This window comes from Mobula birostris, chromosome 18, assembly GCF_030028105.1.
Source record: "Mobula birostris isolate sMobBir1 chromosome 18, sMobBir1.hap1, whole genome shotgun sequence".
Lineage (NCBI taxonomy): Eukaryota > Metazoa > Chordata > Chondrichthyes > Myliobatiformes > Myliobatidae > Mobula > Mobula birostris.
In genome coordinates, this window is record NC_092387.1 from 30,551,026 (window position 1) to 30,576,236 (window position 25,211).

Sequence of the window (25,211 nt, forward strand, 5' to 3'; positions counted from 1 at the left end):
AGGATTAAGAAACATTTAAGAGGGACTTGAAATAGGCAAGGAAGTAAACAGGGTTGGGAAAATGGGATTGGTGTGGATGGATCAAAAAGCTCAGCATGGAAGTGATGGGCTGAAGGGCATATTTCTGTACCTTAACCCCATGACTCCCAGATTCTTTTCTTCAGTACCCTCCAATATGCAGGAACCATTTCAGAACCTATAGAAACTTTAAAGCTGATAATCAGGGCAACACAATTTCCAAAGCAACCTATTTCAGAACGGTGAAACATAGATCAAGTGTCCGAGAGATTTAATTAGATTTCACTCTTCCCTAGAACTATTTCAGTTTTATCTTTGGCTTAGTATTATTTTAATTTCACTTGTTAGCCACAATAATTCACTAATTATTTCTTTGAATTCTAATGATTTGTACACCAATATACTTGTCAGTGTGCTTATCAGCCACATCCATCTGTCCCCTCACAGTTTCATAACTTCCTTTGCTTAAAGTTAAGAGTTTGGTTTCAATTGAACTTCAATGGTTTTAAGTTTTACGCTCAGTGCTCTTCTGTTACAACTACGCTTCCTTGAAAATTCTGATTATGAATAGATCATTTCTGATTGTACAACAAAATGGCGTTTTGCTTTGTTAACTGGAGACATTGAGTCAGAGAACAATCTTCTGGAGGAGGAACTTAGGAGAATTAATAGCACCTAATGGTGTCTCCTTTGCTTGCATCTTCAGAAACAGCTCTATTTCCATCTTTAATTTCTCTATTTTTCCCTTTCAGAGTTCTTTTGAAGACCCTGACCTGGAGTTACATGCTGACTATGGTTCTTTCCAGGAATGGGACCTGCTCTCATGGTTTCATGACTGGCCGTTATTTGGCATGCCAAGGGAACCGTCTAAGAGCTCAGCCTGCCTTCGGAGGGCCGAGATCTTGTGGCTTTGGAGACAGGTGGATCAAAGGTCGGTGTCCGAGCAGATCAGAGTGTCATGGGAGGTGGAAGATCTAAGGTTGTGTGCCTAGAGACCCGAGATCTTTGAGCACAGAGCTCAGAAAAAGCGACGCAACAGACTTTTAACATCATAAACCGGCAAGTTGTTTGTTATGACTCTCCACTCGCTGTGAAAACGGAGACATCGCTTTCACCCTTATTGGAGAGAGAGAGCCTGTGGTATGTCAAATACCAGATGAACAGGTAGTTTTTGGAGTACTGCAAGTTTGTATCTTTGCTGTTGCTTTGTTAAGTGCTCGGTGGCAGATGCTCGGTGCCCAGTGGGGGGGGAGGGGGGGATTGTTGCTTGCTGCTGCTTACACGTGGGAGGAAGAGGAGCTGGGGGAAACTTTGAGGTTCTAACATTTAACTGTCATTCATTCTTTGGGGGCACTCCTCTGTTTTCGTGGACGGTTGCGAAGAAAAAGCATTTCAGGATGTATATTGTACACATTTCTCTGACATTAAATCTACCTTTAAAACCTTTGATCTTGTTTACCCTCCATGATTTTGCCCTTTATCTTGTTATTAACATGAACTTCACTTGCCCCACCTACCCCTTGATTAATGTCTCCCATTATTTTTGTACAATGTGGGTGCAAACCTATAGAATCGCCTAAATTATTTCACACCCAAAATTACAAGCATGGTTTGGTGGTTATTTTCTGTAACTCCAAAACATAAACCTGTTCAAAAAAAAACATGGGGAAAACATGGAGAATGTTTACGCTTCATTTTTACATTTAGTGTGCTATGCACTTATGACATGGTGGCATGATGACGTATGCCATTCACTTACTTTTACATATAACCTGTAATGAATTGTGTTAACAAAGAATGCTTAATCAAACAATATATTTACAATATGACTGGGATATTAAATAGACAACACTCCTCACTGCTTAGCTATAAATGCCAACTCAATATAGAAGGCACCTCAACTATTATACCTATTTATTTTTATTTCTTTAGCAATACAGTGCATAGTAGGCCCTTTCGGTCCTTTGAGCCATACCGCCTCAGCAACCCCTATCAAACCCAATTAATCCTAAACTATTCATGGGACAATTTACAATGAACAAATAACTTACCCAGTACATCTTTGGACTGTTGAAGGAAGCTGGAGGACCGGGAGAAAACCCACGCATTCCACGGGTAGGATGTACAGTGACTCTTTACAGAGTGGTGCTGGATACTTGTGTGTTTGAGTGTGATTGTGTGTGTGTGTGTGTGTGTGTGTGTGTGTGTGTGTGTGTGTGTACACACATCATTCAGGTCTAATGATTTAATTGTTGTGGAGGGGATTACTCAGTCTTGTGGGATAACATCTTTCCTGACTGGGGAGGTCACTCCGTTTTGCAAATGAGACTTGTGGCTGTGAAACAATCTCAGGTTCTGAGGCTCCACCTGTGCCAGTTGTAGGATTTGACTCTGGGACTGCAGGAAGTGGTTCTGACAGCTCTGGATACCTGTCTACTATGGACGTGCTGGCATCCTGAACAGTGCATGGCAAGCTGCTCAATCCCAGGCCATCAGAAAAAGCTTCAAGCCATTCCTTTCATTTTGAACGACACCTTGATGACTGGCAAGTAGCTCTTCCGACACTTCAGCTCTCAGTTTGGATGGTACAACAACTCTCAATCTATATACATGTTTGTACAAAGCAACCTCCACTAAAGACAAGTTCATCCCAATGCTAGTAAAAATGGGGGATCTGGAATTTCCACTGTATATTCCAGCCATTTTGGGTGGCCATGTAAACCTGAGATAGGTGAGGTCTTTTCTGGTTTCCCTTTGGATCATCTCTGCCATAACAGGCTTTCAATCTGTGTTAGTGAGAATCTGTCAAGAGGAGTGATCTCTTTTGTAAATTTTTCAGGTATTTCCTTTTTCATAGGTAAATGGGACAATTCATCAGCATTTCCATGATTATCTCTCCTCTCAATTTGATCTTGTAATTGTGTCCTCCAAGAAAAAGAGCCCATCTCTGCACTTGTGTTGCTGCTGTTAATGGAAACACCCTTCTGTGGGTGAAAATGGACACTAGTGGTTGATGATTAGTAATGAGGGTAAAAACTCTCTCCCACAGAGATACTGGTTGAAACATTTTACACCCCAAACCAGACTCAAGGTCCTTCTGACAATCTATGTGTAGCTTTTATCTACGGCGGTGAGGGAACACGATGCAAGTCATGGGGCATTCACTTCCACCATTCATAATATGTGATGTGACTGAACTATACCATAAGGTAAGATGTTACAGGCAAACGTCACCGGACGATGCGGATTATAATGTGTGTGTACAGTGTATGACATCATCATTTCCTTTGTCTTTTGGAAAGTCACCTCTCACTGCTTTGTCCATTGTCATTTTTACCCAATCTTTAGTAATGAGTTCAAAGGATGAAGCACAGTAGCCATACCTGGTGGGACCTGCTATAGTAATTAACAAATCCTAATAAGGACTGCAACTGTGACACAGCCTTTGGCCTTGGGGCATCTATTACTGCTTGAACTTTCTCAGCACACTTGCATAACTCTTAAATGTCAATGGTGTGGTCACAGTAAGTGATGCTTGGTTTAAAGAATTCACACTTCTTGTGTCATGCTCTGAGCCCGTAATCTTCAAATATTTTTAACAATGCCTTGACACTTTGGAGATGTAGCTCGACATCTTTACCAGTAACAGTGATGTCTTCCAGATAACAGAGTGCCTGGGCAGTCTTGCAACAGCTGGTCCTTAGCTTTCTGCTGTTCTAACAATAATCCTATTACAGCAATAAAACCTTTTCTGAGTGTTTATAGTGAGAAACAATTTGGACTCTTCTTCCATCTCCATCTGTAGGTTGATCTCAGCTGAGTCCACTTTGGTGAAGTGTTTTCCTCCAGAAAGGTTTGCAAAGATATCCTCTATCCTAGACAGAGGGCATTGATCTACTTTCAGTACTGGGTTGATGGTGACCTTAAAATCACCATAGATTCTGGCAGACCCATTCTTCTTGGTTACTGGGACCACTGGCATTGCTGATGGCCTCCACTCATCCTTGGAAAGAACTCCTTCAGCCTCATGGGATCGAGTTCACTGGCTACTTTATCACAGATAGTGGCATTTTCATTTAGCTCTACTTTAGCCTTGATATGCTTGAGTTTTCCAATGCATCCCTGAACATTGCTGTGGCATCATCCAGTACTTTCTTGATTTTGTTTTCAGTTGACTCTATTGCAAGGGATGTGGCATGCAAATAATGGATGGATCTCCAATCAAGTTTTAGTTGTCTCAGCTAATCACGACCCCACAATGCTGCTTTTTCCACATAAAAGTCCAATGTGGTTTGCTGGTTCTTGAGTTTCATTGTTATGGATGTCATTTCCACAGGTAATTTTCTCCAGTGTAAGTTCTTAGTTGGATATCTGCAGGCTTCAGTTCAGTATCTTTAAAATACCATTCAATCTCATTTTATGGGATAACGAAACAGGAGAGCCAGTGTCCAAATCCATTTCAATTAATTTGCCGAACACATCTGGTGTGAGCCATATTGCCTGTCCATTGTTAATTTTTACATTGTGAATTTCAAGGTTACCCAATCCTGTGCCACTTCATCAACAGCATGCAGATTAGTGCTCTTTTTGAAACTGAAACTTAACTTTTTTTAAAAAATCTTTTTCTCTAACCCATGCAGGCCATTTATTTTTATCTGCCTGACATGCTCTTTGTACGTGTTTCCTACTTTGTTGCATTTTCTGCAAGATTTGCCTTTAAACCTATATTGGTTTGGTATATGAAAACCTCTGCCACAATGGTACGACTCTGTTCAGCAAGTCAGGTTTCTGTTAGGGCATTGCAATTTTATTCTCATTCATATTCATTCCTGACCTCAATTCAATTGTGTCTCTCTCTGCTGTTCCTATTGATACAGCAATTTCAACTACTCTTTTAAATGTGAGTTGCACTTCAGTTAGAAGCTGTTTTTGGATACTTTCTTTTAAGATTCCACAAACTAAAGTGCATCATTAAGTTCACCTCTGAGCTGACAATGCTCAGAGAATCTCTTCAATTCAGCCAGGTACGCTGAAATGGACTCCCCTTCCTTTTGATTCTGCTTATGAAACCTAAAGCATTCTGCAATCTACAATGTTTTTCGGTTCTAAATATTCCTGTATTATGATCATGATATCAACAAAGCCCCTTTTGGCTGTTTTGTTTGGAGCCATTAAACTTCTAAGCAAACTCTCTGCTCTTCCTCCTAATACACTCAGCAAAACTGGCACTCGTTTCTCATCAGTTCTTCCATTTGTTTTAGAATACTACTCAATTCACTCAGTATACATCAGCCAGTTATCTTTCATGCAATAGAAAGCTTCTATCTTTCCGATGTAGCCATACATTTCTGCTTTTTTTAAATTGAAGATTAAGATCACCCGGTACTCACTGTGTATGTACCCGTGAATTCCATCCATTTTCTGCCTTTTTTTTAAACTTAACTATCTCTTACCTTTCAAAAAAGCATGCATTGCACTGGTTTCTTTTAATTCAATTGTTTCTCACTGCACTTTTCAAAAATTTGAATGTCACTCTGCATTTCTACAGGCAGGTAGTTGTCTCGGGTTCATTTAAAACTTCATAGCCACTGTTATGTTTTGTAACTCGAAAAGATAAAACTAATTGAAAGAAAAATATGGGGAGACCAGGAGAGTGTGTACGCTTCATTTTTACTTTCAGGAGGCACACACTTATGACGTGGTGGAGTGATGATGTATCCCATAAACAACAAAGAGTGTTTAATAAAACAACACATTTACAATAATACTCAAATATTACAAAAATATTAAATACATGACAGTGATTGCCCCAATGTGTTCCAGTATCACCATGGACTACTGCACTGATTGCCTCCCATATCAATAGTACTAAATCACTTGCCTTTCTTTATGCTATTCTTCAATGTCAAATACCTTTGAAGATTCAGCAATGAGATCACACCTTCACATGTGCAGGAGGTGGGTCCAGCTGTGGCGAGTGACTGCCTTTCACAGCTGGAGCTGCAGATGGACTCAGTGTGGAGTCTGTGATGCAGACAGCACGTATTTAGTTGGTCACACTGCAACATTGGCTGCACAGGCAGGAACGTGGCCACCAGGAAGAGCAGCGGGCACAGGCATGTAGTGTAGAAGCTTCCTATGGCTATCCCTCTCTCAAACAGCTCTGTTCTGTTTGCTCTTCAGGGGGAAAATAACCTCCCGGGAATGCACCAGCCAAGCTTGTGGCTAAGCTGTATAGGAGGGTAGAGCTACATTAGGAGGGGGATTCAGTTGTAAGGTCAGCAGACCGGAGCCGGAGCCTTCCTGGCTGTAAAATACATCTCTGGGATGACGTGTTGTCTCCCTTGTGCTTACAATCAAGAATGTCTCAGAGTAGCAGCTGGGTATTCTGAGGGAAGTGTGAACAGGCAAAGGCTGTGAAACACATTGGCACTGTGACAGAAGAAGAGAAAGTACAAGGTCCTGCAATGCAAATTGAATGAAGTTCAGAGCTGAATTTGAAAGCAGGACCTCAAAAAGTCGTAATCCCAGGATTAATCTTTGCACTAGTAAGCATAACAACGGGAGAATGGATCAAAGACTTTAGCTGGAGAATCAGCAGGGGAGGGAGGGATTTGCAGTCCTGGGACATTGGGACCTGATCTAGGGAAAGTGGGATCTGTGCAACAGGAGGGATTAAACCTATACTGGACCAGGATCAGTACGGAACAAAAACCACTACAACACAGGAACAGGCCCTTTACCCCCCTTCGTCCAAGCCTAGAATAAATCTCTTCTGCCTGCTCGTGATCCATATCTTGTCATTCCCTGAACACTCATGTGTCTGCAGACATCCAACCTCTCCCGGAAGTTCCACGAGTCTCCCGCATATGAATAGTGGCTCCCTGATGCCCGCAAATTATATACAATATCACGGAAATCAATTTTTTTGAGAGCGAGCGAGAGAATGCGCGAGAGAGAGAGAGAGCACGAGAGCAAGCGAGCGAGAGAGAAAGCAAAAGAGAAAGTGCGAGAGCGACCACGAGAGAGAGCGAGAGAGCGTGAGAGCGCGTGAGCGAGAGAGCGAGAGAGAAAGCAAACGAGAGTGCGAGAGATAGAGAGTGCAAGCAAGCGAGAGCGAGAGAGAAAGCAAGCGAGAGCGACCACGAGAGAGGGAGTGCGAGTGAGAGTGCGCCATGGCAGAGTGTTCCAAAAAAAGATAAATATAAACGTACGTCACCCCAGACTACACTAAAGTGTACCCCTGCCTAATAGGGGTCAAAAATAATGACAGTGTTGCTCGCTGCGCTGTTTGCAACAGTGACTTTTCTATTGCCCGTGGTGGGTTAAAATGTAAAAGACATGTTGAGGTGAGTTTAACAGGTGTCATTCGTTCATTAGCATAGCTAACGTTATTTAAGCTAGCTGGCTGGCTGCTAAGGAGCTACTCTGTTGCAAACATCCCACCTCTCCCGGAAGTCTCCCACAAATTGATGGTGCTACCTCCCTGAACTGAGTTTTTGCAGGGTGGGATGTCTGTGTCTGTCTAAAAGCATTTTATACAGAGTTACAAAATACACGTGGACTAAGATGTTAACTGTCCTGTGCTATCACCAGTGGGATCATCAGTTGATCTGCCACCTGTCTTCAGGAGTTTCAGCCCGCCTATGATCAAGACTCCCTTGAGGTGGTGGGCCAGCAGTGCTAAAGCACCACCTCCCACTGGTGAGCTTAAAAACTTGGCATCTGCCTCTATCAGAGTTGTAGGTCACTTTCATCCAACAGATAGACACCTGAAGAGCAGACTATGCAACTACTGGAGGGTTTGCAAAAGATGTATACACTGTCTGACTATCTGCCCCTCTGGACATACTTGGTCCACACCCATCTGATCCTTTCTCTGCTGCCTCAGCTACAGCCCTGCTGGTTGACTTGATCTCTCTTCTGGTGAAGCCAAGGTCACGCAGCCACTTCTGGAGAGTGAACGCAATAAACCCACAGCAGCCTACTTCGAATGGATAGCATGAGACCTTCCACCCTCTGTCTCTGCACTCTGATCTTAATTCTGCATACTTGGTTAACTTGCGCTCATCGGCTTCACCGATGTTGTCTTCCCAGGGGACTGTGAGTTCACCAATAACCACTTCTCTACTGGTGTCAGACCATACGATTATATCTGGACGCAATGTTGTGAGAGCTACTTGCTCTGGGAAACTGCCTTTCCCGTCCAGGTCCGCCTTGACACACCAATCATTGGCTGAAGAAAGTCTGCTTGATCATGAGCCTGCACTGTACACCCTTGACTTGGAGCTTTCTTTCACAAATGATATGCGATGTTCTGTGCAGCATGGGGCATGAGATAAGTTGTGCTGCAGTACTCTCTGCTCAACCGCTTCTGTTACAACTTTGAGAACATTGTTATGTCTCCAAGTGTACATGCCGCTGGAAAGATTGACTCTGCATGCACTCAAGATATGTTGAAGTGTTCCCATCTCGCCACAAGCAGCACACCTGTCTGTCTTATCTTCATACCAGGTGCTGAGGTTGGCAGGTGTTGGGAGCAGATCGTACGCTGCTCTGCATGGAAAAGAAATGAGGAGCAGTTCCATCTGCCACAGAACATTCCAAGATAGACGTTGTTGTTCAACACTTTCCCACCGGGTCCGAGCCCCTTGTTTGGACAGGCCAGCTGTTTTAGTTAACCTCTTCTCCTCTTCTACCTCTCATATTTCTTGTGTTACAAGCTCACGGTGCTCCTTACCTGTAGAAGATGACCACCACTTGTGGGTTGTCCTTCCAAGTCTCTGGCAGCCTAGCTGGATAGCCCCAGCCGTCTCCTTGTGCTTAATTACTTTGGTTCTGTCTTCACTAAGGAGGACATAAATAACCTTCTGGAAATAGTAGGGGACAGAGGGTCCAGTGAGATGGAGGAACTGAGGGAGATGCATGTTAGTAGGGAAGTGGTATTAGGTAAATTGAAGGGATTAAAGGCAGATAAATCCCCAGGGCCAGATGGTCTGCATCCCAGAGTGCTTAAGGAAGTAGCCCAAGAAATAGTGGATGCATTAGTGATAATTTTTCAAAACTCTTTAGATTCTGGACTAGTTCCTGAGGATTGGAGGGTGGCTAATGTAACCCCACTTTTTAAAAAAGGAGGGAGAGAGAAACCAGGGAATTATAGACCGGTTAGCCTAACATCGGTGGTGGGGAAACTACTAGAGTCAGTTATCAAAGATGTGATAACAGCACATTTGGAAAGCGGTGAAATCATCGGACAAAGTCAGCATGGATTTGTGAAAGGAAAATCATGTCTGACGAATCTCATAGAATTTTTTGAGGATGTGACTAGTAGAGTGGATAGGGGAGAACCAGTGGATGTGGATATATTTGGATTTTCAAAAGGCTTTTGACAAGGTCCCACACAGGAGATTAGTGTGCAAACTTAAAGCACATGGTATTGGGGGTAAGGTATTGATGTGGATAGAGAATTGGTTGGCAGACAGGAAGCAAGGAGTGGGAATAAACGGGACCTTTTCAGAATGGCAGGCAGTGACTAGTGGGGTACCGCAAGGCTCAGTGCTGGGACCCCAGTTGTTTACAATATATATTAATGACTTGGATGAGGGAATTAAATGCAGCATCTCCAAGTTTGCGGATGACACGAAGCTGGGCGGCAGTGTTAGCTGTGAGGAGGATGCAGGGTGACTTGGATAGGTTAGGTGAGTGGGCAAATTCATGGCAGATGCAATTTAATGTGGATAAATGTGAAGTTATCCACTTTGGTGGCAAAAACAGGAAAACAGATTATTATCTGAATGGTGGCCGATTAGGAAAAGGAGAGGTGCAACGAGACCTGGGTGTCATTATACACCAGTCATTGAAAGTGGGCATGCAGGTACAGCAGGCAGTGAAAAAGGCGAATGGTATGCTGGCATTTATAGCAAGAGGATTTGAGTACAGGAGCAGGGAGGTACTACTGCAGTTGTACAAGGCCTTGGTGAGACCACACCTGGAGTATTGTGTGTAGTTTTGGTCCCCTAATCTGAGGAAAGACATCCTTGCCATAGAAGGAGTACAAAGAAGGTTCACCAGATTGATTCCTGGGATGGCAGGACTTTCATATGATGAAAGACTGGATGAACTAGGCTTATACTCGTTGGAATTTAGAAGATTGAGGGGGGATCTGATTGAAACGTATAAAATCCTAAAGGGATTGGACAGGCTAGATGCAGGAAGATTGTTCCCGATGTTGGGGAAGTCCAGAACGAGGGGTCACAGTTTGAGGATAAAGGGGAAGCCTTTTAGGACTGACATTAGGAAAAACTTCTTCACACAGAGAGTGGTGAATCTGTGGAATTCTCTGCCACAGGAAACAGTTGAGGCCAGTTTATTGGCTATATTTAAGAGGGAGTTAGATATGGCCCTTGTGGCTAGGGGGATCAGAGGGTATGGAGGGAAGGCTGGTGCAGGGTTCTGAGTTGGATGATCAGCCATGATCATACTGAATGGCGGTGCAGGCTCGAAGGGCCGAATGGCCTACTCCTGCACCTATTTTCTATGTTTCTATGTTTCAATCTAGACTCTGCCTCATCGACTGCTACACGGGCTGACCACTTCCTGCCTGATCTCACATCCGGCTGGGTGTTCTTGATGACAGGGTCCTTTGAGTCTTGAGGCATCAAGAATGATCTTACCTTGGATACCTTGACCTCCTCAACAAGGGATTGCACTGGGATGGTAAGCTTTGTCTGGCTACTGCGGATTGCAACATTGGTGAGGCTGCTCGGTACTCCAAGCCACTTCTTCACATACTTGTTGATCTTCCGTTCAATTGCCTTAACATGGGACATTGCTACTTCATAGACAGTTAGTGGCCACATTACCCGTGGCATCAGTCTGTACTGCAAGCACCACAACTTCAACTTGCCAGGCAAGCCACACTTATCAACAGACATCAGACCTCTGCTGATCTGTTCTCCTGTCTCTTGAACCCGCTCGGTGTCTCTCAGCTCCTCTGTGTACCATCGCCCGAGGCTCTTAACTGGTTGGTGCTGAATGGATGGAATCTTCTCTCCACAAAGGGTGAAATGAAAGTCAACCAGCCTTCCTCTCCTAAGAACAAGGCTCCTTGACTTCTTGAACTTCGTTCTTCCCCAATCCATTAGCTCCTCGAGTCTAGATAGTACATTTTCCACTGCCTCCGTGCTGGGACTCAAAAGGGTAAGATCGTCCATGAACGCTCATATTGGTGGTAACACCTCTCCGCCATCAAGTGCGACACCTGGTCCCACTGATTCTGCAGCCCTCACAATTACCTCCACGGCTAACACAAAAAGGTTGGGTGAAATTGCACATCCCATTGAGATTCCAACATCCAAGCTCTGACACCTAGTTGTAAACTGCTGAGGGGAAAACCTCATCCGGAAATCGTTGTAGTGCTGCATTACAAAGTTCCTCACCTTAGCAGGAATCCATAGGAATTCCATCGCAAACTCAATCAGGACATGGGGAACAGAAGCATACGCATTTGCCAGATCAAGCCAAACTACAGCCAGATTTCTTCTCAACCTTTTTGACTCCTGGATGGTATGCCATATCATACTAGAATGTTCAAGGCATCCTGGGAAGCCTGGTACTCCTGCCTTCTGCACAGATGTATTTACTAATCCATTCTCTATCACAAATGAAGATATTCTTTCTGCCAGAATGCCAAACATAATCTTCCCCTCTACATTCAGAAGTGAAATTGGTCAGAACTGATTCAATGTAGAAGAATTCTCTTCCTTTGGGATGTATACTCCTTCAGCCTCACTCCATGACAAAGGAACAACACCTTGTCTCCACACCACCTTTAACAATCTCCACAAGTATTTCCTCAGCTCTTCACACTTCTTGAACACCTTATATGGCATTCCATTAGGTCCTGGCACTGAGCCTGACCTTGTCTTTCTGATGAACCGTTCGACTTCTGCCAGTTTGGGTTCTGACAGATCGAACTTCACTCCTGGCTTGGTAGGCTTCACAAGCCCTGAAATGTCAAGCAAAGGAGCCTCTCGCTGTTCGTTAGAGTAAGTGCTTGCCAGGAGATCTTTAAGTTCTTGTTGAGAGATGTTAAGCTGCCCGCTCTTACTTTGTTCAAACATTTTCTTTGTGAACTCATAAGGGTTCTCAAAGAATGATTTTCTTGCCTTCTCTCTCTTCTTTCTCTTTTTACGTTGTGACTCCGCACAACGGAGTGATGCTAACTTTATTCGAAAATGCTCTTGGAGATCAGCAAGCCCTGGCTTGTCACCCTCACTTGCTACCTTCCACCTCTGTCTCAATGATCTAAGCTCTCTCCTCAACCTACTAATCTCCTTCTGGCGCCTGCTTGGTTGCTGTGTAGACTTTGCTTTCTTCAACTCAACCAAACCAAACCTGTACTTGCCAACATCGTAAATCATATCGCCCATCACTTCCAACTTTCTCTTTGATGTTCCCCTGAGAGTGTTCTCCAACTTCATATTGATATCCTCATCAAATACACACCAAGCCTTCTCATCTGCCATTGCTGGCCACTTGACCTTCCTCTTCTTCTCTACCTCCACATCACCGCCAGCATGCGAAGGATCTACCTGGGTACTGTGGTCTGAAACCTGACCTGGGTTATCTCTCCAGAGTGAATCGCTGTGGCTTGTGAATCAGTGGTTGAAAAGACCACATCATCTGTGTTTGGTGAAGTAATCTCATCTTCATCCACTGGGATGGAATAGCACTTCAACTTTGCTTGGTGGATTCGTAAACCTTTAATGCTGGAAAACGCTTTCCCACACCAACACACTGGACACTCAGAGCCTCTTATCCTAGCTCTTGGTCGTAGTCGTTCCCCGTAATTAACTGTATCCATCCGATTGGGTCCATCGTTCTCCCTCCCTCTCAGAGAAACCCCGAGGGTATGTATCTCCATGTAAACTAGAAGCTTCAAGAGGTGGGTGCTCTTCTGAGCTGGTGCCTGGACTGCCAATCCTGACACCCCCGGTGCCAGTCTTCCCTGGCTGTCCGCTGTCTCTCCACGCAGTCACCGGACTATTCCCGGTTGCCAGCCAGACTATTCCTGGTAGTCACTGGTGTCCAGAACAAAAGAGTTACAAAATACAAAATTATTATGTCTGCTTCTGTCACTACCCCAGGCAGCACATTCCAGGCATCAATCAATCCTTGTGTAAAAAAACTTGCCCGCACATCTCCTTGAGCTTTTCCTCTTCTCACCTTAAATATATGCCCTCCGGTACTTTTAATTATTTAGCAATACAGTGTGGAATAGGCTCTTCCAGCCCCTTGAACCACGCTACCACAGCATCCCCTGACAAACCTGATTAACACTAACCTAATCATGGGACAATTTACAGACTGATTAACAAGGCTGCATTTCTCCAGCCTTGTATCCCTTTTGCCAATCAACTTACCAGCTCTTAGCTCCAGCCCTCCCCCTCCTGTCTTCTCCTATCATTTCGGGTCTCCCCTCCCTCTCCCACTTTCAAATCTCTTACTATCTCTTCTTTCAGTTAGTCCTGACGAAGGGTCTCGGCCTGAAACGTCGACTGTACCTCTTCCTATAGATGCTGCCTGGCCTGCTGCGGTCCACCAGCATTTTTTGTGTGTGTTGCTTGAATTTCCAGCATCTGCAGATTTCCTCGTGTAACCTACCCAGTGCGCCTTTTGGTCTGTGGGAGGAAACTGGAGCACCTGGAGAAAATCCACACATCCACTCCTTAAAGAACAGTGCCAGAATTGAACACCAAAGTCTGGAATGCCCCAAGCCGTAATATTGTTGTGCTAACCGCTGAAGTACCATGTCGCCCATTACTTCACATTTCGACCCTGAGTAAAAGACTCTGACTGTCTACCCTGTTTGTCTCTCATAATTTTGTGAACTTCAATCAGGTCTCCTCTCAGACTCTGATACTCCAGAGAAAAGTTTGTCTAACTTCTACTTACAGCTCCTACTTCGAATCCAGGCAACAACATGGTAAACCTCACTGTACCCTTTACAAAGCCTCCACATTCTTCCTGTAATGGGACAACAGAACTGAACACAATATTGTAAGTGCAACCTAACCAAATTTTAACTAACTGCAACATGACTTCCTTATTTTTATACTCAATGTCCCGGCTGATGAAGTTAATCCTTGAACAATATCCATGCATTTTCTAATGATGTTCTGATGGATCTAAACTGGAATCTGATGGTGGATGGGAATGCAGAGTAGGCCTTCGGCCCTTCGAGACACACTGCCCAGCAATTCCCTTCCAATCTAACACTAGCCTAATGATGGGACAATTTACAACGACCCATGATTTACAATGACCAATTAACCTTCAAACCAGCATGTCTTTGGACTGCGGGAAGAAACCTACCAGATCAATGGGACAATGTCCTTACGGGGAGCAGTGGGAATTGAACCCAGGTCACTGGTACCGTAAAGCATTGTGCTAACCACTACACCACTGTGCCAACCCTTTCAAGGACATAAATAAATCAGGACACAGTGCAAAATAATGTTACAATGGCAAGCATGGAGGTACTGCATCTCAATAATGTGTTGAGGATTTACCTTGTGAAAATAGCTTATTGTGAATACTTTTTCACAGTAAGAGCCATTCGCAAGTTGGCTCCTCAACACATTAATTCAAATTTAGATGCACAAATAGATACGACATAACTGCACTTAAGGAGACAAAGCTGCACAGTGGGGAGGAAAGGGAACTGATATTCCAAGAGACTTAGCAAGAAGGGATGAAGGAAGGGTAGGCAGAGCAGTGTTAAAGAAAGAGGAAATCAGTGTAGTAGTGAGGAAGGATATTAGCTCCAAGAATATTGCTATGGAATGTGTATGACTGGAACTAAAACATCACTTAAGGGTTAGATAATGTTAGTGGGGGTTGATATGTAAATCCTTGATGCAGTGGAAGCCATAAATAGCAAATTAGAGATGTTTCTGATAAAGGTATGACAGTAATTATGCGTGTCTTCAATCTGCATATCGATTGGACAAATCAGATTAGCAATTTGTTGCACTCCTTTCAAGGAGGAGGCCACCAGGACCACCAGGCTCAAAAACAGTTGCTTTTCCCAAGTGGTAAGGCCAATCAATACTTCCATCCACTAATCCACCAACACTATTTTATCATTTTCTGCCAGAGACACCTAATGTACATACAATGTATGTAAGCTAGTTTATGTATTCATATTTATTGTGCTTTTTATCATTATGTTCTTTATCTTATTGTATTATTTTGTGCTGTATCTGACCCGGAGAAACAATCATTTCACTGTACTTTACACTTTTTACTGGAATTGACATTAAATAATCTTGAATCTTGAATAACAGTCGAGGAGTAATTTCTAGAATGAGTTCACTATAACTTTTTGGATCAACAAATTGAGCAAGAGAACAGGCTGACTTAGTCTGAGTACTGTGTAATAACAAAGAATTAATTAAAACAGGGAAGAGCAATCATAATATGATAGAATTCCTCAGTAGGATGGAGAATGAGAGAGTTGATCTGAGATGAGAATTCTTAATTTAAATAAACTGCGAAGTTATGAGATTACAACAGACTAAGGAACATTATGTAAATAAATGACGGTGGATAGCAAATGGGAAACGAGAGAGCATGGCTGAATTTCTTGTGGCACAAAATAAAACAGGAAAAGTGGTTCAACTATGCTTACTCAAGGAATTGGCGGGGGGTACTGCATCAAAAAACGGAACAATATCAAAAAGGGAGAACAGGCAGCAAATGCAGACTGAGAAACTGCAGAATTCGGAGAAACGGGACAAAGTGATTGATGAAGAAGAGGAAAATGAAGTATGAAAGTAAACCTGCAGAGACCGTATAAAAACTGACTTCCTGCTTCAAAAAAAGTCTAGAAATAAGTGAAGAGAAAAAGGATTAGTAAAGATAAACGGAGGTCCCTTACAGTCAGAATCAGGTAATTTTACGATGTAGTACAAAACTAAACTGCAGGCAAATTAGGAGGGGGAGGGGGGAGAGGGGGAGAGGGGAAGAGAGAGGGAGAGGGGAGAGAGGAGAGGGGGTGAGGGGGAGAGAGGGAGAGAGAGGAGGAGAGGGGGAATGGGGAGAGGGGGAGAGGGGGAGAGGGAGGGAGAGGGGAGAGAGGAGAGGGGGTGAGGGGGAGAGAGGGAGAGAGAGGAGGAGAGGGGGAATGGGGGAGAGGGGAAGAGGGGAGGGGGAGAGGAGAGGGGGAGAGGGGAGAGGGGAGGGGGAGAGAGAGGGAGAGAGGGGGAGAGGGGGAGAGGGGAGAGGGGAGAGGGGGAGAGAAGGAGAGAGGGGGAGAGAGAGGGAGGGGAGAGGGGAGGGGGAGAGGGGGAGCGGGGAGAGCGGAGAGAGGAGAGGGGAGAGGGGGAGCGGGGGAGAGGGGGAGAGAGGGAGAGAGGGAGAGAGGGGGAGAGAGGGGGAGAGAGGGGGAGAGAAGGGGAGAGAGGAGAGGGGGAGAGGGGGAGAGGGGGAGAGGGGAGATGGGGAGAGGGGGAGAGGGGGAGAGGGGGAGAGAAGGAGAGTGTGAGCGAGCTGGAACAGAAGGCAGAATTCAGATGACCAGCTTTATCATCATGTTGAATGGTGGGACAGACTCAAAAGGCTGAATGGCCTCTTGGTGCCTCTGTTTCCTATATTTCTATTTGTCCCAGTAATTACCCTACCTTGTTGTGACACTGCAAGCTGTTATACATAGCAAATTTAATTTTGCCTATTTAATTTCTTTTTCTAGTGACACCATTTGCCACTTGTCTTTAGATTCCGCTATCCATTTCACTTCAGAATCATGTTTATTATCAGTGTCTCACAGGATGTAAAATCTGTTGTTTTGTGGCAGCAAGATGATGCAAAGACATAAAACTACTAAATGTTACAGAGTAAATAAATAATGCAAAAGTAAGGATTAATGAGGTAAGAGCCATGGGTCCATGGACAGTTCAGAAACACGATAACAGGGGGATGAAGTTGTGGGTCTTCAGGCTCCTGCACCTCCTCTCTAATTGAATTCTAAGTTTTCCACCCTACCAAGAAACTCCAAACCACCACAACAGCCCCAGAAAAATTGCCCTGCGAGAAACTGGCTTCCAGTCTGTCTGATGTGCACTTCCACAACGTATAGTCAGTGCTGCAGGTCCAGGGTGTCACAGGCTGGCGCTGTCCAGGATCAGGGGTCATTGGTTGTGTGTCAGGTCAGGAGGACACATCAGTACTAGGTTCAGAAAATAACTCACGTAATTTTGATATCTTTATTTGGGGAAGGGTATACTTGCCTCAAAGGCAGCGCAGAGGAAACACACTGGGTAGATTCCGTGATGGAAAGGATGAAGTATGTGGAGAGATTGAGCAGGTTAGGTCTATGCTTACTGAGTTTGGAAGAATGAGAGGTGACCTTATTAAGACATAATGATTCCGTGACTCTGAGGAGGATAGAAAAGGTCACACAAAGCTGATGCTTCCCCCAAGGGTGGAGGGGAGATGTAGGTATTGAAAACATAGTTTCAGAATAAGTAGTTGCTCATTTAAGACAACTCATTTTGAAGCTTTGAAATTCTCTGTCCAGTTGAGTTGTAATCTTTACTTAAAGTTGTGAGACACGGGTTTTGATCTAAAGGTGGGTCAAGGGTTTGGGAAACAGACAGGAAAAGAAGTTGAAGCCAAGATCGGATCAGCCATGTTACTAAACAGCAGAGTACGCTCGACAGGCCGAGTAGCCCACTCTCCTTTTTATTTCTTAACATTCTCAGTAAGAAAGTTTGGTGCTAACCTTTCCCATCCCGCAATTCGATTTCCTTGTCATCAGTAATCCAACGATAACAGGGAAACTCCATGTACTCGCCGCTGGGGGTTTTTATGGTAATATATTTACAGTACCAATCATCTTGTATCCAGTACTTGCGTTTCTCAATCTTCACCAGCAGGATCTCTCCTATGTCGCTCGACACAGTCATTTCATATGAATCCACCTGCAGGGGCAGAGAGGAGAGTTAGTGGTATGCAAACAGGAAAAACATTAGGTAGCAGGCAGATGACACTGGGCCAGCATTTGTGAAGGGAAATTTACAAATTTCCATATTTTCCTACAACAAATAAAGTCTCAGTTTCCCTGTTCTTATACCAAATTAGGGTTTAGCACATGTAGAGAACGAAATGTAGAACCACAAGAATTATTCATTAAATGTTCCTGTTCACATTTCAAGTCAATTATTGCTGTGGTGAAAGTGGAGAGATCCACTTCCCTTACACGCAGCTCTTTATTTTGAACATGCACAGCAATTGATCCTCACAATTCTTTTCATAGCAAGTTGTGGATCTTCAGGGTCCTGCATCTCCTCTCGGACTGGTCCAGAAAATGGGAATGGTTGAGTCTACCCCGATTCTGTGCATCGGAAACTCCGAAGCAGAGAGTGATGCCACCAGCCAGAATGTTCTCCATTTATGGAAATTAGCAAGATCCTTTGGTGACATACCAAATATCCTCATACTCCTAATAAAGTAGCTTCCCAGTTACTGGCTTGCCTTCTTCATGATCCTTCAATGTTTTGGACCCAGGATAGATCCCCTGAGATGCTGCTGTACTTAATGCAATATTGTAGTGAGTTACCATGCTACATTATTAACAAGAGAGTAACTGTATTTACAGATATACGATCTGATCAAGAAGAGTCAACACTTCTTTTGAAAGGAAAGTTTATAGGTCATGCCTATAAACTAATTACATTTTCTGGGATGGTATTAAAACTTTTATTTTAGGGAGTTTCTGGGAATCTTATTGATTATTGATACCCAAAAGCAGAAATAGCTGGAAAAGACCAGCGTGAACCAGTTGGCTGGACAGCCAGCTATTTTAGGACGTGCAGCCCAATAGCTGGTGTTGCAACTACACTGCGAGTCACTTCAGCCTAGCATATGGTCACAGCAGTGACACCAATCTGTAATCTCACTTCCATCCCGTGCCTTTAGTTGCTTATGAAACATCGTGCAAGCAGTCAGTGGCACAATCTTTTAACCTGCTCTAAGATCAGTCTAACTCTTCCTACTCAATAGTCCTCCGTTTACGATCATTATGTGCCTATATAAGAATCTCTTCAATGTCCCTGATATATCTGCCTCGAGCACGTGTTCCAGGCAACCACCACTCTCTGTGTAAAAAAGCTTCCTCTGATATCTCCCCTAAACTTTTCTCCACTCACCTGAAAAAGGGCGTCCTCTGATATTGACCACTGCCGCCACACGCCTACCACTCTCTGTGTAATAAAACGTACCCCCTATCAACCATCCTCTAGATTTAGCTCCAATCACCTTAAAATTATGCCCCGTCGTATTAGCCAATTCCACCCCGCGAAAAAGCCTTCGGCTATTTACTCTATGGTTTTTATCATCCTGTACATCGCTATCAAGCCAACTCTCATCCTCCTTCATTCCAAAGAGAAAATCCCCCTCATAAGACATGCCCTCCAATCCAGGCAGCATCCTGGTAAATCTCCTCTGCACCCTTTCTAAAGCTTCCACATCCTTCCTATAGTGAGAGGACCAAAAATGAACACAATATCCAAGTGTGGTCTAACCAGGGTTTTACAGAGTTGCAACATTACCTTATAACTCGATCCCCCCTGACTTTGGTACTAATTTAAACTGGGAGTTCGGTGGAGTTTATGAACGGGAATGGAGGGATGTGGATAATACACGGAGGAGGACATTTAGTATAAATCGGGATAACATTGAGGAGCAAATGGCCTGTCTGATGCAGTACTCTTCCATGTCCTTCCACATTACAGGATAGCTGGTTGAGCAAGCCAGCATGGCTAGAGAGCAGCATCCCAGTTACCCAGTAACATAGATCCAAATGAAACAGCTGAGAACACATGAAGTCAGAAAGCCTGTACACTACGGAATAGATGGGGGCAGAGAGAGCCCAGGAGCCCAGTAGCTCACTGACAGCAATGACATGCACAGGTTCTTCAGTGCTGTCAATGCCATCTCCAGCCCCACTACACTGAGGGTCAGGAATGGATATGACTATACCATAATCAGTGAGGCAATTGGAGCTCACAGGAAGGGACACTCTGCAGACCTCCTCATCTGTGGCTTGGAGCATCCTCGGCTCCACCTCACATTGTCTCACTGATGAGAAGTCAGGAAGGAAGTGAAAAGTAAACCCTTGGGAGCAGATGGCATCCCGAATGAGAACTAAATCTCCGCAGTGAAGAGCACTGTCGTGAATCTACAGCCTCATCTCCTACGCCTGAAAGGTAGGATAATCCAGCGAACCTTGTGGTCATTGTAGTTGTGACCACCTTTAATAAAGTTGAGTCTGTCAGTCATCACCACAGAGGGGTCTTGCTGCTGCCTGGCACATTGCTGGGATCCACCTCATACACTTCTTCCAGTCATGGTGTATAATCCATCCATGTAGGGAAACAGTGGAATGCGATTACCCCAGGAGCATCAGTCCCTATTCACCAGTTGCTGGTCTATAACAATCTCACCAATGCTTTTGGCTCCATCAGTTAGGAGCAGCCTCAGAATGCTCTCGTCTTATCTGGCTGCACTAAGAACGTTACCTCAATCTTACAATTGTTCCACAACAACATGCAAACAGTAAATTAACTAATGTTGATGAAGACTGGTGTCAAGCAATTGCTCAATACTCTACTTGTCTTCCTCCCTGCATTGCTGCAGCTCACCTCCAACAGGCTCCCTGCAGGAATGCAGTTATTCTCCAGCATTAATGGAAAACAGCGCAAGCAAAGGCAACAGAACCAAGCTCAGCCAACCTCAGCAACTGGGCTGCAGCACGCAGACGATGTTTGTCATTGTGCAAATTCAGAAGCTGTGGCCCAAGCCAGTATTGACTCATTCACCAAAGCACGCAGGAGCACAGATATCAATTGGCATAAAACAAAGCTCTTCTTCCAGTTTGCCTCTGCTATTCAACATACTGTTCAGCAAGTAAAGACCATACTAGGATGCTGGAAAATATGGGCCACCTCCTATAAACCTCACAACGAAGGCAGGCATTAGTAAGAAAATTCACTAATAACTTGTGTTTGCAAATATGGTCTTGGTTAGCTCAGAAAAATAACGTCTAAAGATAAAGATCTTTAACACTGTTTGATCTTATTGTTTTATTGGGCAGAATTCTTGCATTGCCCTACTCTCATAGATATAGGCCATCTGCAAATCTACTACAAGAAAAATCATCAACACAGTTTTCCTAAGTTCTCTGGATGCAATGGAAGGAAAACTGAAACAAGTTGGCATGCTCTCCCAGCCGAGGCCCTAATTCCATTGTCTTGGTGCTAGTAGACCCATCACATTATAAGCCCATCCTACAGCAGATCCCAAAACACTCTACTCCAAATGACACCTCCGGAAGAGATCAACAGATAAGTAAAGACTAGGAGCACAGTGTCTATGGCAACCAAGAGATGTCTATCTAAGCATTTGTCTGTGCTTGGTCTAGATACCTCTAAATCTTCCTGTCTATGTACCCATCTGTCATGTAAAGGCTGCAACAGTATAAAGGTGGGAAGATGTGCCTGGAGGCTGTGGAAGTGAGCGAGGTCCTCAATGAATACTTCTCTTCGGTATTCACCAATGAGAGGGAACTTGATGACGGTGAGGACAATATGAGTGAGGTTGATGTTCTGGAGCATGTTGATATTAAGGGAGAGGAGGTGTTGGAGTTGTTAAAATACATTAGGACGGATAAGTCCCCGGGGCCTAATGGAATATTCCCCAGGCTGCTCCACAAGGTGAAGGAAGAGATTGCTGAGCCTCTGGCTAGGATCTTTGTGTCCTCATTGTCCACAGGAATGGTACTGGAGGATTGGAGGGAGGTGAATGTTGTCCCCTTGTTCAAAAAAGGTAGTAGGGATAGTCAGGGTAATTATAGACCAGTGAACCTTACGTCTGTGGTGAGAAAGCTGTTGGAAAAGATTGTTAGAGATAGGATCTATGGGCATTTAGAGAATCATGGTCTGATCAGGGACAGTCAGCATGGCTTTGTGAAGGGCAGATTGTGTCTAACAAGTCTGATAGAGTTCTTTGAGGAGGTGACTAGGCATATAGATGAGGGTAGTGCAGTGGATGTGATCTACATGGATTTTAGTAAGGCATTTGACAAGGTTCCACATGGTAGGCTTATTCAGAAAGTCAGAAGGCATGGGATCTAGGGAAGTTTGGCCAGGTGGATTCAGAATTGGCTTGCCTGCAGAAAGCAGAGGGTCATGGTGGAGAGAGTACATTCAGATTGGAGGCTTGTGACTCATAGTGTCCCACAAGGATCAGTTCTGGGACCTCTACTTTTCGTGATTTTTATTAACAACCTGGATGTTGGGGTAGAAGGGTGGATTGGCAAGTTTGCAGATGACACAATGGTTGGTGGTGTTGTGGATAGTGTAGAGGATTGTCGAAGATCGCAGAGAGACACTGATAGGATACAGAAGTGGGCTGAGAAGTGGCAGATGGAGTTCAACCTGGGGAAGTGTGAGGTGGTACACTTTGGAAGGACAAACTCCAAGGCAGAGTACAAAGTAAATGGCAGGATACTTGATAGAGTGGAGGAGCAGAGGGATCTGGGGGTACATGTCCACAGATCCCTGAAAGTTGCCTCACAGGTAGATAGGGTAGTTAAGAAAGTCGAGGGATAAGTCGAGGGATAGAGTTTAAGAGTCGCGAGGTAATGATGCAGCTCTATAAAAACTCTGGTTAGGCCACACTTGGAGTACTGTGTCCAGTTCTGGTCACCTCACTGTAGGAAGGATGTGGAAGTATTAGGGTACAGAGGAGATTTACCAGGATGCTGCCTGGTTTAGAGAGTATGCATTATGATCAGAGATTAAGGGAGCTAGGGCTTTACTCTCTGGAGAGAAGGAGGATGAGAGGAGGCATGATAGAGGTATACAAGATATTGAGAGGAATAGATAGAGTGGACAGCCAGTGCCTCTTCCCCAGGGCACCACTGCTCAATACAAGAGGACATGGCTTTAAGGTAAGGGGTGGGAAACTCATGAGGGATATTAGAGGAAGGTTTTTTACTCAGAGAGTGGTTGTGCATGGAATGCACTGCCTGGGTCAGTGGTGGAGGCAGATACACTAGTGAAATTTAAGAGACTACTAGACAGGTATATGGAGGAATTTAAGATGGGGGGTTATATGGGAGGTTTAAGGGTCCGCACAACATTGCAGGCCGAAGGGCCTGTACTGTGCTGTACTATTCTATGTTCTATGTTCAGTATCCACCACTACAGCTTCTTCTGACAGCTCCTTCTACATATCCACCAGCCTCTGTGTGAAAAAGAATGCTCCTCACGTCCCCTTTAGATCTTTCCTTTCTCACCTTAAACCTACGTCCTCTAATCAGATTCTCCTACCCTGGTAAAAAAAAGTTACCCTCTGTCTGCTGCCTCACAGCCTCAGGGAAGCATTTGTGCGTGGAGTTTGATGTTTCCTCTGTAACTACTTGGGCTTCCTTCTACATCCCAAATCTTTGCTGGTAGGTTAATTAGCTACTGAGGATCACTCTTAGTATAGATTTACTGAGAAGAAGTATCACTTATTGGTCTCAACAGATAGTTCAGATATGGAATCACAGTAGACGCAAGTAATCCTGGCTGAAAAAGATAAAGATTTTGCAACAAATCACATTATGAGAGTGATGCGGAGGAGATTTACAAGGATGTTGCCGTGACGGGAAAACTACTGTGGAGAAAGACTGGATGATCACTTAAAGAGTGATTTAATGAGGTGTTTGAAATAATATAGGGTTGATAAAAAGGAGGCAGAGGGTCAGGATTCAGAAACCATGACCAGAAAGTTAAAGAAACTGAGGGATTAGAGGGAGATGGGGAGAGAGAGGGGATATGGGGGCACATCTCTTTTGAAGTAGTGGGGTGTGGATGCACTGACTGAAAGGGCAGGAGATCAGGAACATGGTCTCATTTGAATGTTACCTGGAGCAGTGGATGGGGGAAGATGAGGCATGGTGGAAGGTGCGAGAGGGAGTGAGGATGAAGGTGTGAGTTGAGTCTGGGGATGGGGTGAGGTGAAGGAGCAGGGGAGGTATAGTGGGTTGACAGTGGTAGAAGCGGGGAGAATGGGGACAGAGAGACTAGGGGTTGTTGTGGAGAGAAAGGGGTGAAGATAAGGTGGAGTGTGGAGAGGGTTGTGGAGGATGGGGGAGTTGCGGAGGATGGGGAGAGAGAGGGGCTGAAGAATGGAGGAAGAGGAGAGAGTGGGTGCGGAGGAGTTGGGGGCAGAGGGGCTGCGGAGAAGGTGGGGGATTGGGGTTTGGGGCTTCGGAGGAGGTGGACGGAGGGGGGCCACGGAGGACTGAGTATGTGGAGGTGGGGCTGAGGAAAAGAGGGATCCGGAGTGGAGGGAGTAGAAAGAGGGACGCGGAGGAGGAAAAGAAGGATTTGCGGCGGTGCAGCCTCTTGCAACTGAACAGCGCGGTCTATCTGGATGAGAGGTCTTACCGCTCCCCGCTCGAAGTCATTATAGAGCGGTTTGTCCAGCAGGGTCTTCTCGCTGCAGCCCTCGCTGCCCACCAGCGTCAGGTAGATGTAGTCATCGGTGCCCGCAAACCACTGCTGTCCAGTCGCCACCGTCACCGTGTAAGAAAACATTCTTCGCGCTACGGGATCAAGATCGGATCTGGGTGGGTGATGTTCGGGTCTGCTCCCGGTGGGTGCTGCGTCCTGGAATAGATCTGGTCCTGCCCCGGGTCACTGCCGAGTTCGGCGTTTGTTGTGGTGCGGGAGCTCCACTGCCCCAGTAGCTATTCGGCGCATGTGGGGCGGATCCCCTCCACCCTCCCCAGAGTGAAGCAAGAGGTCAGCGGAACTGGGGGAGGCGCCCGGCGGCTGGGTTTCCTCACCGGCGCGGGACTGTAGCACCACCTGCGGCTCGGCGCTGGCGGGATCATGAGGTAAAGGTAAGGCAGCGCTGGAGCCGTCGCCCTCCCCGTTCTACCACAGCAATATATTTCTCCACTCAGTCCCCGTCTCTCCTAAGGTTTAGACCTCCAATAAAATCATTGAACGGTCCCCTAGTACGGTAAGATAGATTTTTGACCTTACACCTTATTGTCCACTGATGTCTATTATAAACCCACAGACTCTCACAACTACCTGGATTATCCTTCTTCCCACCCTGTTACTTGTAAAAAT

General features: G+C 44.9%; 1 protein-coding gene across 1 annotated transcript in view; it reads right to left on the minus strand.

Moving 5' to 3' along the window:
• Positions 1–24,871, minus strand: part of LOC140212023 (polyunsaturated fatty acid 5-lipoxygenase-like) — an 88,444-nt gene extending 63,573 nt beyond the window's left edge. The window contains exons 1-2 of the mRNA XM_072282392.1: positions 24,519–24,871; positions 17,804–18,002 (exon numbers count right to left, since the gene is read on the minus strand). Coding sequence (XP_072138493.1) covers positions 17,804–18,002; positions 24,519–24,668 — 349 coding nt within the window. The 5' untranslated portion in view covers positions 24,669–24,871. The remainder of the gene's footprint in view (positions 1–17,803; positions 18,003–24,518) is intronic.
• Positions 24,872–25,211: the final 340 nt, after the last annotated feature.